Consider the following 19,100-nt stretch of genomic DNA (forward strand, 5'->3'; position numbering starts at 1 on the left):
AGAGCATGTGATGCCAGCTAGCATATAAAAAGCGGGATTTAAAGCACACACTGGCATTGGGCACACTGAAATTTAGCACTTTGTTTCAACTTGTTCGGCATCCACCCCTTCATTCAAGATGAGAACTGGTATACCCATTATGCTCTTTGTTGCAGTGGCAGGATTCCACAATGGTAAGATTACAATATAACAACATTTGTACATTGATGTCTGTCTAGTTTATCTGTTTTTGTTTTTGTTGTTGTTGTATTGCCAGTCTTGAACAAACATGCACTGTAAAAAAAATAAAGTTGCTGCCTTAAATTGTTAAGAACAATCAATCAAGTCATTTCAACTTAAATTACATTAAACTGACTTTGAAAAATTAGTTGGATCTTGTATAACTTGTAAAAAAAGTTGAAATTGCTTAACTTACTTTGATGAGTTAAAGCAATGTAAAAACATATGCTGTCATAAATTATTGATCATATTTTTTTACTGTGTGTCTTGTTTTTTAATTGAATACATTGTATATATTTATTTGAATATACATTTTATACATGCCTATATATAGCATATATATATAAAATACATGATATTTATAATAATATGTAATAGTATTAATAATAATGTTTTATGATGTTTCTGTTATGAATACTAGGCCATGGGTATGTGCAAGGTGGAAATCACCAGTAATTGATAAAGTTATTTAAATATCTGCATCGTTTCCATTTGTTTTCCTTTGCAATTATCTGTGCTTAGTTAACGTTAATATATAAATTAATTTAGGCCTACGTCATTGATAACCTTTTATTCTTACTGGATTAGCTGGCCAAATTAGAAAGCACTTTCTGTACATAATCTGCATGTAGTAGCCTAATATGAAATCTGTTTATGAGAGAAATTATAGCTATGTTTACATTTTTGTGTTTGTAGCGATCTCAGCATCTCTGGAATTCGATGAAAGCAATACATCGTCTGAAGAGAGAAGTAAATATATTAAGCTTGTTTTGCATGTTTTCCCCCCCCAATACAACATAGTCAAAGATTCACAAAGATAAATGTAATCTCTATTTTGTCTGCCCTCAGTGTATGAAGAGAACGACACGACAACACAACCAAGTGGGTCATAGTTTCTTCTGAAATATTTATAGCTTATATTATATAGGCTATATTCTGCAAGGTTTGCTCAAAGTAACCTCGCCATTCACCACTGACTCAGCACTGATATGGTTTTTTACTTACTATGCACATTTACTTATCGCAGTGTATATCTTTATATCTGTTTCCTCAGGTGAGTCGGGATATGCGGCGGCTCATGTGAACGGTAGGCCTACACACATATGGAGTAAATCTAAAGCTGATCGATTCAAATTCTCAAATTGATGTTTGTTTTGGGCCATTTACTCACTCTCAATATTCTTTGACAGTGACAGAAGATCTCCTAAAAACGACTCATAATGGTGAGAGATGGGTCTTGTTTTTTTTTTTTTTTTTTTTTTTTTTTATCTGAATCATCTGAAAATGTTTTGGACATTTTAGCCTATTTGTTCATTTCCAAATTTGTCTTGAAAACTTTAACAGATGGAGAGACAGAGGCACTAACATTTGATACAGGTAAAGGGAATTACTTTTTCATAATTTTATTTCCTGTAAATAATATAATTTAAGGCCATTCTTCACATTATTTCAACTTAAATTCAAAATAACTCTCCAATACAAGCAATAACCGGCTCAAATCAGCTCAAAATATCTCACAGTGGGTCAATTTGGGTGTCTCTGCCGAAAGAAAATAATATAACATGATATTATTTTCATGACTCTTGCCACTAGAGGGCCTTATATCTCTATCTGGAGCAAATGAGATGTTCTGCTGGGTCCTAAACTCAGTTCTTGAGTTTTTCTCTTCAGTATGCATTCAGATTTCTACATGGCAGCTCAAAACAGTTTGGAAATATCATGTTGGTGACTTGCTAATATATAAACCTATTTAGCTAGTAGAGTTGTTTTTCTGTGGGATTCAGATACACCAAGATATTATAAAATATTTTGAGGTTTTGACATTCCTCGCATTCCATTCATTCATTAAAAGGGTCAAATTGACCCGTGAGGGAAGGATTTGTTACTTTTTTGTTATTACAACCACATAACTCCTAGAATCTATTCATTTTCTTTATGTGTGTATTTGTGGTTCAAGTGCGACAGAAGTCCTAAGGTCTTGGACCACTCCGATGAACACTAGGGTTAATGAGTTTTAAGTCTAAATGACCCAAGGGTAATATGAGGGTTTTAATTATAGGTTATAATTATGGTAACACGTAATTATGTGTACATAACAAATTATAATTATAATTAGTTATAATTATATAACAATATATACATATTCAGCGCAAAGAGGTGTATAGTCATATTTGTTTATTTCCAAATTTGTCTGTTTTTTCTAACTTTATACATGAATAATCCTTACAGATGGAGAGAGAGAGACACTAACTGTCGATACAGGTAAAGAGAAAGAGCATTTCAGAACTTTATTTCCTGGAAAGATATAGATTCAGTACAGGACATAACAGATAATGCACTGCAACATACATGTATATGGCAATTTACACAAATAGGGCCTGGGAAAAATAGTAATTAGCAAAAATGTTGCTTGTCAAGCTTTAAGATGCCAAACTAAATGTTATATGAGCTGTTTAATTTTGTGTTCATTTTATATTAGGTTTACAATGTTGTGTGCAAAAATAAATGTTTTTGGTCATTACAATGAGTTTGAAAATAATGTAGTTCCTTCATATAATTTGAAAAGATTGTCAAAACGATGTCATTGTCATATGATTTAACTGGTGGATACAGGAAGGTCATGACCTCTGAGGCGGGACAGGCCAAAATTACTGCGTTGTGGTGGAAATACAAACATTGGATGTGTTTAAAAACTAGCTAAATCTCATAGATAATAGTTTATGCTGTGTATTAAACAAGGGTTCTAATGGTTTTTGAAAAAAGTAATTATGTTTGGAGTGTACCACATTTGCATCTCTCTGTTCAAAAGTTTTCATTTTCTTTTTATTTAAAACATTTAAACATTTTATGATTAATAGCCTAATACATTTATAATTATTTAATAATCAAGACCCTTCACGTGTAATGTCTTTCACTTGACGCAAGTTTACGGTATAAAAAACTATTTGTTCTTTATGTAAATTTTTATGGAAACAAACTGTACCAAGGCACATGTGACGAAACACTTACGCAATGTTTGTTTTGACGTAGGAAAGAACACCGGATGTCACGAGTCCGTAGGTACGTGCGGAAATCCATTCGTCACCACACGAGGGCGACAGTGTGTCACGCACAATGCAGACTGTACTTTAAAAAGAGATCATGTGAACTGACCGCAGGTTGTGTTGTGTGATTTTATTTAGATAAAAACTCTGAGGAAGACAGTAAGTATATTCATTTGAATTATAATAGTACAGTGCAAGCAAAGCACTGTAAATTATATAGGCTATATATATTTTGTCTTATTAACTTATCTTTCCTTCGTGTTATTTGATTTCTATGATTACCTAAGACGATTAATGGTGTGGTTAAACTGCTGTATGTTTCCCTGGCTTATGTAAAGTTGTGTAACACATGTCTCTTATTGCACAGCCTCTCGACAGAAGACAGGTAAACGCTTCACGTTACATTATGTGTATCCATAATTTAAGACGAAAAACAGTTAGTAGTCTAACATATGTCATTTCATTAAAATACAATGATTATATCCATGCATGTTGTATATATAGTCAGTAATTTAATAGATGACTTTTGCAATTATAATATTTCCATTTGATATTTGACCTGTTCTCTTATATAGTCTCTTGTTATTTTCTAGAGCACAGCGAGCCGGCTGAAGAGATTGTGAAAAGTGCAGGTGAGTTGTGTGCTCTCTGTTCATTCAGCTAATGAAAAAAAAATTAAGATTATGTAACCATGTTTAGCTTCATCGTACTCAAATACAGACAATGTTGAGGGCTGAATCTTAGAAAATGTCAAATATATAAAATTAAAAAAATTCAACAATAAATTATTTTTTTCTCAATGTGACCTTTCTTTCTAGATTATGTCATTGATGAAGATTACGAAGAATACGAAGAATACTAGTGTGTGTGAAGGGCTGTGGGAAATCTGTGTAACATCTTTTAAACCTGAATGTCTTGTTTTATAAAACATACTGCAAAATTGCTAACCTGTGTACTACCTGGACAAAATCCACTGCGTGTCTGTGATCTTTTACACACACAATTTCAAAGATCACTGGGTTTTTTTTTTTTTTAATAAAGACTGTAAACACTGATGTTGTCCAGCCTTCATGTAAATGAGGCTGCAGGTGGGTGTAATAACATGATTACATGTCTTAGGCAGCAGATGTAGGTGGTGTTAGAGAACATATCTAGGACGGTTATCCAGGCCAGCGCCGTCTGCAGTCCGTGGGGGCTCATTTGGGCTTTATTTATATCATCTGCATTGTCCCAGCTTATTTCTGGACCAAAGATGCAAAGTTGCATATCCCCTAAAATAACATTAGAACTAGATGAAACTGGATACTTCATTTGAAATTAGGCATCTAGAAATATTGATGTAGAGTTATATAAAAATAAATAAATAAAAGTATACTCTCTATTGACGATCTATACTAAGAATAATTCACAGCAAGAGATCAGTTACATACGGTAATATGATTTTAATTTCATGTTGACTTCAACACTTTTGAATCCTAGGAGGGGGGGGGATAGATGGTATACTGAATGAGGGAGGGGAAAAAAAGTATAAAACTATCATCATAAATATGGCAGAAGAAATGTGATCTTTCACTGGTGAAATTAAATAAACAGGCAAAGACAAGTGATAATCAAAAAAGACATTTTAATCTTTCATCCCCAAAGCGCAATATACAAAATAAAACGTTTTTTTTTTTTCCTCTTTGGTAACAAAAACAATAAAACAAAACAAAACAAAACAAAAATCAATCCTTAAGGCAACTACAGCAACTATGTAAGGTCTAAATGTGTTGAGTTTATAACCAAATAACCACTCACAAATGGCTTCACAGCAATGCAGATCCTCACCTCCAGTCAAGGAATGCTGGGATCTTTCAACACCACTGCTGCCTTCAGGCCAAACCATCGTTTAACACCACTGTCCCACACCCATCTAAGAAATTGGGCAAGTCATATGTGTTGCTGTAGGGTTTGTAAAATAGATACATGTACATGTGTTTGTATTGGTATACATTCCTCAGAAGTACTACAGTAGGTCTTTGAGAAGGCTGGAGCAGATGAGCTACACCATCCAACTGGATGCCATCAAGTTTTACAGAAACGCCAATGGTCTCAAATCTAGCGCAAGTAAACTTCACTCACTTCATCAATGTGTAATTCACTGTGTCAGATATTAAGCACCACAGCAAAGCATTACTGTAATTCACTCAAAGGGAAAGAGGCTTATTGGTTGTTTTTAAACATAAAGAGGTTCATTTTTGCAGGGGACTTTTTATATATATAATAAACTTATAAACGATATATATATAAACTTGATTTTCAAAGACAGATCTTTCGGTCCCTGGGCAGCATTACAACTGGTAATACGGGAGTTTGGGTATCTTAGTAACACTTCATCCAACAGCCATGGTGACTGAACACAAAGGGCCATAATCCACCGTATGGAGTTCAATTGTCTACAGCAAACATTCAAGGACGCGCGTGCTGCATTTAAGAGTCGCCAATAGCATACTAACTACAGCAGAGCATTCTGCACATTCTGTGCTTTAAGGAAAGGCTGAATCTTTGCAGTAGCTGCTGGGATGTTTAACTGCATCTCCAAGCACAGGTTGCTCCTTTATGGTTATTCAATGCTGAGCAAAGCAGAGCAAATATCAACAGCTCAATTACAGTGGTGCAAAACACGCAGAAGAGTTTGATGTTCTAGAACCCATTGTTGAAAAAAGAAAAAGGACTAAAAGAACAATAACAGAAGGGCTGGACTATAAATATTTCTGGAGACTGCTTAGTTTACCAAGAGGCTTATTTTGTAGTGTAACCTACAAAAGAACTAAAAATAGATCAAGACATCTGGAAAAGGGCACTGAAATTGTATTAAGGAACATGATGTGAGCGACCAATTTCCATTGCAAATCAACCCTCACAAAACTAAAAATGTGAGTCTTAAGGCTCTATTTGTGAGTTAAGTCAGGCCTGCGTAAGAAAAAGTGGAAAACTCATGCTTACTGAATGTATAGAAGGAAAACAGAACTCCATTGCTCTTCCCTAAATTCTTCACACCGTTCCTTTCTAAGGAACTCAAATGACAAAGTAATGAAAAACGCATGTCAAAAGAAGGCTAGCTAATACTGCATTGTAATTGTTGTTTTACCTTAAAAAACCCTTTAGTTCTGTACATAATTACATTAAAAAAACAAAAAAACATTGTGATTTAACATATGTACAAGAGGGAATTTGAATGGCAACCATTCTAGTGATGAAGACATTTTCTTCCCTGGCCTATGGCATGTGACCTGGTGCAATGCACAAATCATCAACACAGGCTAAAAATTATGCAACCAAGAATCACAGGCTCAATCGAAAGGGGCCTTTTTCATCCCCCACTCATCACGAGGATGACAGGAGGGAGGAAATTAAAGAGAGACAGAAGGGAAGGTTGAGACATGCCCTCATCCTCTCTCTGGGGATCCTTGTTCCTCCTTGAGAGCAGAGAGGGCAGCAGAGAGGGAGGCAGAGAGGACTCTTAAGGCCTCACAGAATGACGTAGGTGAACAGGGCCATGATGGCCGCGCTGATAAGGCCAGAGATGGGCACAGTGACAAACCAGGCCATGAAGATGTTTCTAAACAGCCGCCAGTCCACTGCCTTCCTGGAGCGCAGCCAGCCGACAGACACCACTGACCCGACCTGAAAACGACAAAATGATACGCCCTCAACAACAAGCTGTAATTATCAATCTCATTCAAATAGTCTCCGTCTAGGTCTTGCTTTGCATCAGTTTGTTTTGCATACAGGCCCATCTTACCTTGCAGTGAGTGGTGGAAACTGGAAGACCGATGTTAGAAGCAACCACAACAGTGATGGCTGAGGCGAGCTCAATGCTGAAACCACTGAAATTAAACAAAGTATTGTTTAGGGAAGTCTGCAAATTGGGAGGTTTTGCTCCGTACAGCAGGTGCTGCCTGATATTACAACATGGGCGTGTGTTTATACCTAGACGGGGTAATGGGGGTCAGGTCCTTGCCCATGGTCTGGATGACTCTACGGCCCCAGACCCACAGACCGACACAGATGCCCACTCCTCCATACAGCAGCAACCAGATCGGAGTCGGTGCACTTGATGTAACGGACCCACTATCATAGACCAGCCACAGAGCAACCAGGGGACCAATTGCATTACTGAAAGCAAAAGAGATAAGACATTCTCAAATCTTAGTATTAAAATCTGTGAACACAATTTTAAGCACTGTACAGTTCAATGCATCTGCATTACCTGACATCATTTCCTCCGTGAGCAAAGGAGCCAAAACAGGCGGTTAGAATTTGCAAAAACTGGAAGAGCATCGACACCTCCGGTCTGTCAGCATCGGCTCTATCCTCCTCCAAAGAACTACGGCTGCTCCCAGGATCTTCGCCAACGATCTCCAAAGTGACCTCACCCTCGCCGAGGCCTTCAGGTGCACCATTCTCTGCCACTGCATTACAGTAACTTGTGTAGCTGTCCATGCGGACGCGCTTCCTCTCCTGGGTGCAGGCTTTTTCCTTGTCTCCGTCTTCGGAAGCACGAAAGTCAGCTTCTTTGGGCTTGATGTCTCCGTACATGCCAATGATGGCCATAGTGTAGGAGGTGTAGCTGTTGTTGCGACGGATGGGCCGGTCGCCACCCTCCCCCATGCAGTCTCCCACTTTTGCCAGATGGAGTTTGTGGAGCAGGTCCTTGTAGAGGCCGGAGTCCTTGTGAACTGTGTGGTACTGAGAGTAACCGTTGCTAGGAATCTGACTGGGGCCGGTGGTGAATTGAACGTGGGTCCTCGGAGCTGCTGAAGACAGAATAAAGTTACATGATTGATCTGCAACAAAAACAGTAAGCGTGTGTCATGATTGGCATGGCATGTGAGGCATCACACACTACAGACTTACCATTGCCTGTCTCTGACTCTTTGCAGTCCTTTTGATCCGGGTCATCTGAATCCCCAATGTTAAAGGAGACCTTGCGCTCCTCAGAAGGAGGTGGGGAAGAGGGGGTGTTAGAGGACAGGGCACTGGATTCCTCAGGGACAGGTTTCAGGATGGGACTGGTTGCTTCATGCAGCTCCCTCTTCTCCATCAGAGGACTCTCAGAGGGACTGGAAGACTTTAATTTACCTGTATATCAGACAAGATAGATTAAAGATAATGGTCAGCTCCACGATTGCTAGCAAATAAATAAATAAATAAAAATGTTAAAAAAATTAAAACATGTTCAAATGTTTTATTTAAATCAATTTTATTCATTTACATTTATTATGTTTTTCTCAAAACTTTTCCACGGACCACTTAGCACTTCCTTGTGGCCTCTTGGGGGTCCAACCCCTATTCTAATATTTATTATAAATATTAATAAACTTGCATAGTATTTATCTTATCAAGCTACCAATTAATATTTTAAAATAATGAGTAAGATTTGGTCAAATAAAACAAATTAAGACGGAACAGCCAAGTTTATTTGCTTTATTTCCATATCACTGAATGCATTTACACTACAGGTTTAAGGCTTTATGGAATGCAAATATTTAGTCTTTTCAAAAAAAAAAAAAATTTATTATTATTAATTTAAAAGAAATTTAATTCGAGAACCATAATTAGTTTAGTAAAGGTGAATCTGATCAATCATTTGTGAGAAGTACAAAGGCTGGTAAGACTTTACTCACTGGCAATTCACATGGCCATCACATGAGCGCTCGATTCTATAAACTTTAAGAGGCAAACACTTTGTTTGCTTAAATTGTCACTATAACCCTACATTTCAAGGACAGTCTGAGATAACTCGGTCCATCGTCCACTGATCTGCAGAGTAGTGTCAAAGCACTTGTATTCTATTTTAGTAGTAAATGCCACCTCAAACTGTAGCCATACACCTTAATCCGACGAGACGGAGCTACTTCCGCCAGCACCTCAACTGGACCACGGTTATTCCGGTTCACTAGCCAAAGACCAATTAGTGGATCACTATGACCCAATTAGGCTGTTAATACACAGCCAGTCTATACAGCTCTAGATAGACAACACTAGACGACTTGGTTTGTTTGTGTTAAAGAACCATATTACAACAAACAGATTGTCTTAATCTAAAGCTGGTATTTCTTGAAAGTGCAGTTGGTATTAGAATGTTTTGCGCGTTTTTGTCTGTCACATGACTTGAGGATTAGGGAACATTTGCTTGCCATCAAACTTCTGTTACTGTGACCTGTAATTGAGATCAGAGCTGTAACAATGGATGCTTATTACTGTATTTTTCAACTTTAGCTGTGCGACAGGAAAGTCTTGGGTTCAACACAAATTTCAAATAAAATTTTATAAATGTGAGACATGCAGTTTAAGCCACAGAAAAAGTTCTCTGAGCAAGGTAATAAATGTCAATACAGTATATAATAGCTACAACACAACATAAAAACTAATGTAATAAAACTGCTTACAAACCATTCTGCATACATTCAGTATTTTTGCACAGCATGTGCAAGGATACAGACACAAACCGTTGACACAAAGAAAAAATCCAGAGTTGATAGAGCTTAACTTGTGTTGAACCCAGAACATTCCTTTAAAGAGTATATCGTCTTTCTAAGTGACTGATTAAAACTGCTGTCCACTGCCAGAATCTTTAATCTGTAGGGTATTATCCTCACAAACACCTGGTGCTAGGCCTAAGGCTAATAAATCTCTCATGTCCACAGATTGCCATGCAGACTTTTATAGGGCCAGAACATTTCTGATTTAAAGTGTGTACTTATTTAAATAAAAAAACCTTCAAGGGTTGATGTATTGTTATATCCAAGTACAGTGCAACAAAACATCTATAATGGGCCTAATGAAAACCTTTGAGTCACCCCATACATTGTACATTTTCAGTAGTCTACTTTGCATCAGTCAAACAACCCAGTCGTGTTGTGGAAGTGATTATGCAACCAGTTATGACATAGTTCAATTGCGACTGATTATAAACAATTACAAAACTGAAAAACGGATACTTACATTCAATCTTCTTCTTGAGTCGAGGGCAGACAACAAACCAAACGAAGATGCCGGTGACCAGGCCAAAGCCGATGGAAATAAGCAGCACTTCCCACCAGGACAGCTTATCGAATCCCAGCACTGCAGTCCCATCGGTCACAGGGGGAGAGGGACCAAATGGGGTTTCGAGGGAGAGGAGGGGAGGAAAGGAAAGGTGCTTTTGAGACAACAGGCAGCATGTGCTACCAACAACACAAACATCATTAGGGAATGGACAAGGACATTGTGGAGTCCTGTTTTTTAGTAATGGTGTTGGAGTTGAATATTAATAAGATGTAAGAAGGGGATTCGCTGCATTTAGAATTTGCTTACACACCCTTTCCAAAGAAAAGAAATGCACATTCAGAGAATACTTAGGCCACTAGCTCCCATTTATCATTTTCAGTTAGGAGACTATTATTAAGAGTTTAAGAAATGTACTTGCTCCACTTGTTTAGGAGTTCATAGAAATGCAAACCAAAACAACCAGTGCAACCAAGTGTCAAATATCCTTGTCGCATTCAGAATGCAAGCGCAAGGCTTGCGCTCTTACATAACACTTCAGGTGAGATGTGAGTGCAAACAGCAGCAAAATGTTGCAGTGACAAGACAGCGCACAAGGCCAACATACCATGTTCAACAAGAGCAGGTACCTTAAAAGGCAACTGCGGCAAGAGATCACCCCCCACCTCTTTGGGAGGACGAGTGGGGAAAAAAAAGTGTGACCACTCCTGCAGAAAGGTTATATCTGAGCCAAGACTGCGGTGTTAGCTGCGGTAATGAAGAATGTGTGCTGCATGTTCAAGAAAGAGTGCTGGCTGAGCAAGTCGGCCATTTACAAATTCCCCATGGGGTCCAGAACCACAGACAATGAAATGTGTCAACATAAGTTCATGGGACCAAAAAGGGTATTGGAAATATTTGGAGCAAGACTTTGTCCAAATGAGATGGAAAGAAAAGGCTTTGGTGGAGCAGGGATGTGAAAAATAAACAGAAAGAGAGGTTTAGAGATAAGAGGACAGGGACCAGTGGGGCATACATTCCCGTGCCTTGCCACATGCACGTACTACTGCAGGACACTGCAGGGCATGCCGTGACGCTGTGTGCTTTGGTTATGCAACTCCAGTTCAATCTCAGGAGACAAGATTCAAAGAGAAGCGTCACATTCTTTAGAGAGAGCACTGAGGTACATAAGGGAGGAACAGCTGAACTTTCTAACATGACTTAGCAGCATCTAAAGGGACAGAACAGGTGTGGCCAGCAGAGGTGAGGGGGTGAATGATGGAAATAAGAGAAAGGCCAACAAATGGGGCCCAGTTATCACTTATGGCCGGCTGGCACAGTTCCTGCTCAGTGTGTGAGAAATGCAGCCCTGTGCATGAGGTTTAGGCAGGGAATGCATTCATGCTTGCATCGACGTAGTTTGAATAACAATTTCCCACAAAAGGGGAGCAGCCAGGCCACAACCATGCAGTGGGATGAATGAATGGAAGTGGATTCATTTCCTGCTTTGCCTCACAATAAAATCTGCTATCCCATGGCCTTTATTACACAATAACACGAGTTGTTTTTCCAGACACGTTCAAGCACTATACCTCATTCCTGGTGACGTGTTGATGATGGTTTATGAGTCATTGTGGGCTGGGAACTGGTGTTTATCCCAATTATGGCAATTGTGGTCTTTGACTGCCGTGTGTCTGTTGCAAAAGTTACACACCGTTTTTGATAATTAACAGACGTGAAATAAACTTATGGCGTTGTGATATTTGAACTTTTTAGCACTACCAGAATGATATTTGGTGTGGAGACACACCCAGTTTTTTTTTTTACCCATGCCACCAAGTCTGGCATCCGCAAATGAATCTGGTGCTTCAAACAAAACGTTCTTTTTGACACCGTAAACTGTTTTGAGTCATGCGGACTAAGTCTGGCCAAATATAAAAACATTCCATTTCAAATCCACAGTCTGTTATTGCTGCCTTTCGTGTTTGCTTTATATCCCCAGGGCAACCGAAACACCCCACTGTCTGTTTTTCCAAAGAGGAAGCAGACCAGAAAACAAGCATAGACGTACTGGGGGCGGGAGGGTGTAGCCAATCATTATGGCCCTCGTTATTAAATAGAATATGAGTAATCCAAGTTAAGGCCTGAAACTATACAACTTGTAAAATCTGAATAGATTTTAAAACACTGGGCATCATACACTTACAGAGAAAAATTAGGCATAATACACTAAACAACTTTAGATCATACACCACCATTGTCTTAAGAAATTCTTAAATTACTACGTGTTCAGATCATTTCTAAAGAACTTCATACGGTTTTATTCTTAAGAAGAAAATGACAGGCTTTGTTGTTATCTGATTGTATGGTGGTTCTTGCTGAAGACTCCTTAAAAAGCGTTCTTTTTGCACTTTTTTAATCTTGACAGGAGTGTCATAATGTGCATGGTCCCTATTTGAGTCATTTTTGTAGCTTTGTAACAATTTCAAATTCAGCAAAAAGTCACGTCACACAAAATCATGACTGATCATAGTTTATATTATCTACCATCTGACTTTTGGCAACTAGTGTCGAGAACTAGTGTATTTTGCATGGGGAGAACTTTCCAGGCACTGTGGTTGCTGAATGACCGTATGTCTGTGTGCTGAAACTGGGGGTGGGGGTGGGTTACTGCACATTATTAGCAAAGTTTGAGGCACCATGTTAGGGAAAGGGGGTTTATTAGAAAAGGACCAGTGACTAGATGTGTACAACACCTATGTATCACAACCCAAATTAGTTTGAATGGGTTAAACTTTTTGTAAAGTATGTGCGTTGGAATGAGTTGTCATCCTCACACCATGTCCTAACCAGACGCGATGCGATAAGATTCCAGCGACAAATAATTTGTCTGTCCACACTAGACGCGACGTGCGTAAAAATCAATCAAAACCCACAGCCAATCAGAACAGTGTGTGGGCGGAGTCTCGCGGCGAGTGCACAGCACCAGAGAGTAATCTTGACGGCACTCACAAGAAAATGGATAAGTAGCTACATAATCAAATTCACAAATATTACACCATTTAAACATAATTCAAATACATAAGCTACTGAGTTACTAAAACAATCTTTGTCAAATAATACACTTGTTCGTTCACAGTTTGAACGTTCTTGTTTCCATTTGTTTAATTTCAAGATCGGAGGTGAATTATCCATTGTTGCTTTTACAGCTACAAAGCTGGAGCACTAAATGATATTCAAAGTCACATTACACGCTTTTAACATTAAATAAAGCACATAAACAATACCTGAGATTATCATTGCCACACTTTGTGTTTGTTGTTCCAGTCGCAGAAATTTAGAAACCGTTTCTATAATAGAATCGTCGCATGTCGTCGTTGCGGCTGGTTAGGACAAAAACTCTGATTAACATGGAAAAGAGACCTTTTATCACGTGTAGTTAGGACACTGTTTCATACTGTACAAACAGTTGAAATAAAACCAGAAGAACAGGGAGTTCCAAGTACCAGTGCAAACACACCGCTTCAAGGAAACTCCACCTAGTCACATTCTGACCGAATTTTTACAGGGCAAGTGCGCCTGCATTCAGCACCCTTCAGACACAAAGGAGGTTGATCAACGATTCATGACATGCCGCATGCCTCTCAAACCCCCCCCCCCCCCCCGGCGAGTGCTGGTATTGTCCTGTCCTGGGAGAACCTCTGGAATAACTGAACAGCCTTAAACAGGTTGAGAGTGGGAGGAGTCAAGGGACTGTGTCAGGTGATCTGCTGCCTTCAAAGCTAATCCAACAGCAGATGACACGACAGTGTCACTAAGTGTGGCTAAAGATCAAGTTAACCTTATGTTAAGATGGCCCTATTACTATGTTGACCTGAATTGTCAGTGAGACTGTGAGAGGATACATGTCCTTGTCCTGATGCTTTCAGACAACTCACATGACGTGTGTGTCAGCTGATGAATTTGGCTGATGAGAAAACTCATTCTAATTGATTCAGGGTCTTGAAGTGACATCGCAATTATTAAGTGGGCTCTAGAGGACAGCCTTTTAATTTTGAGAAACTATAAATCTTTAAAGTCATTAGAAACTCCATGTATCAAATGAAACCCACTAGGCATAATCTGAATGGACTTATCACTTAAGTTTTGTAACAAACTTAAGCTTATTCTAATATGAGTACTAAACAGAGACTTTATTCAGAAAGTATACTGGCATCTCATAACTATAGACTGTCCAAGTATGAAAAAACTTGATGCATTAGGGTGTTTAGGGCAGAATGTATGTGTGCTGCTATGTGCATGTGTGTATGCTGCACCTTGCTGTGCCTACGTAAAGAGCGCCCGCCTGGAGTGCACGTGTACACACTCCTAGGCTGCATATCCTAGGCTGTCATACTCTGGCCTGTAGCCTTCATTTAATGGCCCAGGCCAGTTGACTTCTTGAATTGTTGAGCCCTGTAGGTAAAAGGAAACAAAAAGGAGCAAATGATGCTCATTTAATAAGGTATCAAATTGAAAGGCAAAATTATTCAGAGCTCAACAGTTAACAGCACTCAGAAACGTAGTGCTTTCTCTACTGAGGCTGACGGTTCTTTTTGATGGGCGTGAATTCTTTATTCCACTGTTTTTTCTCTCCTATGATGGAGAAGGAAAAAACACTGACTGAGGTCATGAATACAGACACCACATGTCCATGTCATGAGTGCTCCACTGAGTTCTCCAGAGCCCACTGGTTAAACACTGCTTTGCCTTATGCACTGTAAACACAGTCTAGCAGAGTCTGGGCATCTGCTTAGGATGTTAATGGGCATGAAAAGGGCAGAAATTCAGAAATACTCACGAGGAGCTCCAGTAAACATTATGGAGAACAGGTTGATTCCCATTGTAACAGCGTAGAAGAATGGCAGGGCCCTCAGACCATTGGGCACTGGATCCTTCTGCAAAGGACAAAATACACTCTTAGCCAACACCCAACCTTGGTGTGATATATTATACTCTTCTCATTGTATATCCAAGTTACTCATTAAGACCAAGTTGGAAAGATAAGATCATTTTATCTACCTTTTGTAAGATGAGTTTGCGAACAAAGTAGAAAAGAACAGCAGACATGATGCCGGAAAGGAGAGGCGAGAGGAACCACGAAATAACTGTAAGGGAACAAAGAACAATGAACTATAAGGAAACTAACACACCTCCAGTATCTTGACAACTGTATTAATCATACAAGTTCAAATAATAAATGGATTGTCTTTGTGAATGCAGCTGACTCACCAATTCTAAGAATCTCCCACCATCTGACTCCCTGCTGACCTCTGGCAACGAGTGAAAAGCCAATGGTAGCCCCCACAATGCAATGGGTCCCAGAAATAGGAAGCTTCAGAAAAGAAGCAGCCAACTGCCACACAGCAGAGCCTGTTGAGTGATGGGGGAAAAAAGCACACTCAAAAAGAGAAACCTCAAATTGTGTATATAAAAGGAAGTAATAACTTAAAATGTACAACCCCTTCATAAGGTACTTACCAACCATAGCGCTGACTGAGCCAGCCATCAACACATGCTCTGAGCCGTTGTACATGGTCACGTCGATAATGCCTTTGCGGATGGTCTCGCTGACCTTGGCTCCAAGCAGCACAGAGCCCACCGTCTCAAAGATGGAAGCAAGAATACAGGCCTGCCTAAGGGTAACTACACCTGAACCCACTGCCGTACCAAACGAGTTGGCGACGTCATTAGCACCCACTGAAAAGGCCAGGATAAACGCTATGACGAAGCCTAGGATTAGGAGCCATAGATAGTCCGCCATATTGATTCCAGCATACCCGGCAATGGTGCTGCTCACAAGCGCTATCGTGGCCATAGTTGTCGATACCATTGTGCGCAGATGGTTTTCAAGTTATACGGAAATTATTATTTTTTTACTTTTCACAATCTTACAGGTAAGAGAACCAAATATGTATAAATAATTCAAGCAGCAGCAGCACACTGGATATTTTATCCCCAGAAAATTGAGGTACTAGTGTTTCTAAATACGTTTTTCTGCCTCAGACCTACCTTCGCCCTTCACTAAACCAGCAAATCAAAGCAATCCAGAAACCAGAGAGAATCTGCACTGCTCTAAACTGATATGTAACGTTAAGGGAGAGGGTGGAGTGAGGGCCTATTGCTATCCTCTGAATAGACTAGATCTGTTACGGTTTGTTTTGGCTTGGGCAATTAGGCAGACAGAGAGGACATCCATTGTGCAACAGACACGATGGGAGAATGGTAGCTCATTCCTGAAGAAGAAAAAAAAAAAGAGAGGAGAAAGTGGGAAGGTTCCCGTGTTATGCAACAATTTCACTGCAAAGGGGCTAGAACTTGGACATAAGTTTGCTATTGCACACTAACGCAGTAGTACAGTACTTTATTCGGCATAGGGGGGAGCTGAAAGTTTCTAGAAAACTCTTTCACTGTACAAAAGGGGACGCATCGAGAACAGACAACCATGACTGATCATACAACAAACACTATACGGCATCTACCTGAGCATAAACTAAATCCAATGTTCATATGGCTTTTTGGCTACAAACATCAAAGTCAAAACATTCAAAGTAAGAAAATGTAGCACTAAAAAGCCAATCTTGTTTAACAAGCCCGAGAAGGCAACACTTTGATTAATATTTTAAGCATTGTGACAACAAACAGCAACTTGCATACAAATTAAACTGCCAGCGCATCCGTGTCATGTGGCTTTCCAGCACATTACTGCAATGCAGCCTTTATTGACAAAGAAAACGCAGAAGAAAAAAAAAAAAAGAAAAAAAAAATCACGAAATGCGTTTGACTGTCAGTGTCGGGCTGTTCCAGCCGGTTCTCCCCGCTCGCGCTAGACACGCACTTCCTCGCTAACGTTAGCTTGAGGAAACAAATCACTCACGGACAACCCTAAATCGTCGGCTTTCAACCCGTTTAAGATGCGCTGATATAAATATGAAAATAAAATAGTACACTAGTGAAATAAAGGATTTTGATACGGCTTTTTAGGAAATGCATCTTTTGTGAGCGCGCCGGGGTGTCCTCTCCGCACTACACGTGTCGTCATTCATTCACACCCGCTAACAGCTAATACGACGTTATAAATCATTAGTACTTCATTAAAAACATACCAAAATAACAGCAAAATAAATATTTAATACATATAAACAGCATATATCAGTGACACCGTATCAATTACTAAAAGTAAATAGACGTGTGTATTTTTTCCACATTCGATTTCGACCACCGCGAGTCAGCTGACAAAGCCACGAGCTCGCGCTCATTCTAACCGTTCACAAATTAGCAAAGGAAAAAAACGTCGACGAGAAAGTACGACAAATACCACTAAGTACTAACTAGAATACAAAAAAAATATTTTTTACTCACCACTCAAAGAAAATTGCCGATGAAATCGATTTAGATATTTTGACACAGTAGCCCGCCCAGTCAACTTCCCGTAGACGCTTTCTCCGCGCGCGCGCGGGGGTAATGTTAACGTTAGATACGATAAATGCTCTCGGCTCTTTCTCAAGCACTAACGTCGGGTGAATAAAGTAAATTCAGATCTTAAAGCGACAAGCAAGACACTGCTGATTGCTTTGAATCCTTGATTAAATAAAATAAAAATTCCCAATAAACCGCTTTTAGCCGGCTTCAGATGATGAGTTCCTGCTTGTCCACGCAAGACACATATATCATCGCACTGAGAGGGCGGGGCGTCTTCGGTTGATGGTGGCGTCAAACAATAAACCACGCCCTCTGACCTTATTTGGCGAGTACAACGAGTAAGTTATTTACTTATTAACCTTAGACTTTTCAACCATTACTACTACTTTGTAAATGTATAATCTGGAAAATGCCTGGATGCTGCTTTTGCATTACAAATAAAGGTAAATTCAACATCTACCCCACATTGCTTTAGATGTATCAGATGCTGGAAAAGAACTTTCTTTTTGTAAATCTATAAAAATAATTTGTTTGTTTTAGAGTTACTTATTTACATATGTAAATTATATATTTGATGTTATATATTTACATTTTGTCTGAAAAAAATGGAAGTATAACTGAATATTAAAGACATATGTATTTGTGAATATGAGGATAAAAGTACAGAGGACACATTAAACTATTTTGTTTTTGATTTGGTAATTTGGTCAAAACAAATGTAAAATAAAACGATATATTCAAATCACATGTATTTGTATAGCACATTTTATAATAAATATAGTTTCAAAGCAGCTTTACAGAAAGTGCCTACATTACAATAAAGTGATCTATCAGAGCTGACTGTGTCCAAGTATTTCAGAAATGTACATCATGCAGTTAGCTAACAATGAATTGAACCAATGTATTCATTTAAAGCAGAAACATACTGCCCCTGATATAAACAGGAGTGCAGATTGATCTGTTGTACTTGGTAAAAATGTGGAATATCTAAATTGACTCAAACATTTTTTTGTAAAACGTCTCTCTCTTTAATGTGGCCTCTTAAATTCTCTCTCTCTCTCTCTCTCTCTCTCTCTCTCTCTCTCTCTCTCTCTCTCTCTCTCTCTCTCTCTCTCTCTCTCGACCATTAATCATCTCAACAATTTAGGCCAGTTTTACCTTTATGTATGATTCCAAACCTGCTATATTTGAATCTGTATATACAGTATACATTATATGTATGTGTGTGTGTATTACACACAATGTATACTGTGTATACAAACAGATTCAAATATAGCAGGCAATTGTTGTCTGTTGGAGATGACTAATGGTCATGTGTTCAAATTTCAAAGGAGTTTGCTGTTTCCCGCAGCTGTATCCCCTCTA

At 38.9% G+C, this 19,100-nt stretch overlaps 2 protein-coding genes across 4 annotated transcripts; one reads left to right on the forward strand and one right to left on the reverse strand.

The window, feature by feature from the left end:
- Positions 1–4,293, forward strand: LOC311285162 (uncharacterized protein). 2 transcript variants are annotated; one of them, XM_084400663.1, is made up of 12 exons: positions 1–173; positions 916–969; positions 1,069–1,101; positions 1,274–1,306; positions 1,410–1,442; positions 1,564–1,596; positions 2,449–2,481; positions 3,250–3,279; positions 3,402–3,422; positions 3,631–3,648; positions 3,857–3,895; positions 4,082–4,293. In XM_084400663.1, the coding sequence occupies exons 1-12, from the start codon at positions 119–121 to the stop codon at positions 4,123–4,125; spliced, it is 426 nt and encodes a 141-aa protein (XP_084256789.1). In that variant the 5' UTR covers positions 1–118; the 3' UTR covers positions 4,126–4,293. The 2 variants fall into 2 exon arrangements, with proteins under 2 accessions (XP_084256789.1, XP_084256788.1); XM_084400662.1 differs by lacking the exons at positions 3,857–3,895; positions 4,082–4,293 and having other exon boundaries at positions 3,402–3,642.
- A 577-nt stretch (positions 4,294–4,870) lies between these two features.
- On the reverse strand, positions 4,871–17,998 carry slc20a1b (solute carrier family 20 member 1b). 2 transcript variants are annotated; one of them, XM_084400648.1, is made up of 11 exons: positions 17,676–17,998; positions 15,795–16,549; positions 15,546–15,686; positions 15,336–15,421; positions 15,115–15,211; positions 10,254–10,373; positions 8,163–8,387; positions 7,516–8,059; positions 7,236–7,421; positions 7,048–7,132; positions 4,871–6,929 (listed from the first exon to the last, which is right to left on the reverse strand). In XM_084400648.1, the coding sequence occupies exons 2-11, from the start codon at positions 16,144–16,146 to the stop codon at positions 6,774–6,776; spliced, it is 1,992 nt and encodes a 663-aa protein (XP_084256774.1). In that variant the 5' UTR covers positions 16,147–16,549; positions 17,676–17,998; the 3' UTR covers positions 4,871–6,773. The 2 variants fall into 2 exon arrangements, with proteins under 2 accessions (XP_084256774.1, XP_084256773.1); XM_084400647.1 differs by having other exon boundaries at positions 7,516–8,062.
- Positions 17,999–19,100: the final 1,102 nt, after the last annotated feature.

Source organism: Rutilus rutilus (genome assembly GCF_951802725.1).
Source record: "Rutilus rutilus genome assembly, chromosome: 25".
Lineage (NCBI taxonomy): Eukaryota > Metazoa > Chordata > Actinopteri > Cypriniformes > Leuciscidae > Rutilus > Rutilus rutilus.

What these genes read in the sequence shown, in the direction of transcription:
- LOC311285162 (XM_084400662.1), top strand. Translation starts at nt 119, where the DNA reads ATGAGAACTGGTATACCCATTATGCTCTTTGTTGCAGTGGCAGGATTC. An exon ending in TACATCGTCTGAAGAGAGAA is followed by an intron (nt 970 to 1,068) that starts GTAAATATATTA and finishes GTCTGCCCTCAG; the next exon opens with TGTATGAAGAGAACGACACG. An exon ending in CGACACGACAACACAACCAA is followed by an intron (nt 1,102 to 1,273) that starts GTGGGTCATAGT and finishes CTGTTTCCTCAG; the next exon opens with GTGAGTCGGGATATGCGGCG.
- slc20a1b (XM_084400647.1), bottom strand. Translation starts at nt 16,146, where the DNA reads ATGGTATCGACAACTATGGCCACGATAGCGCTTGTGAGCAGCACCATT. An exon ending in AATGTTTACTGGAGCTCCTC is followed by an intron (nt 10,374 to 15,114) that starts GTGAGTATTTCT and finishes ATGGGACTGCAG; the next exon opens with TGCTGGGATTCGATAAGCTG. An exon ending in ACCCCCATTACCCCGTCTAG is followed by an intron (nt 7,133 to 7,235) that starts GTATAAACACAC and finishes GTTTAATTTCAG; the next exon opens with TGGTTTCAGCATTGAGCTCG.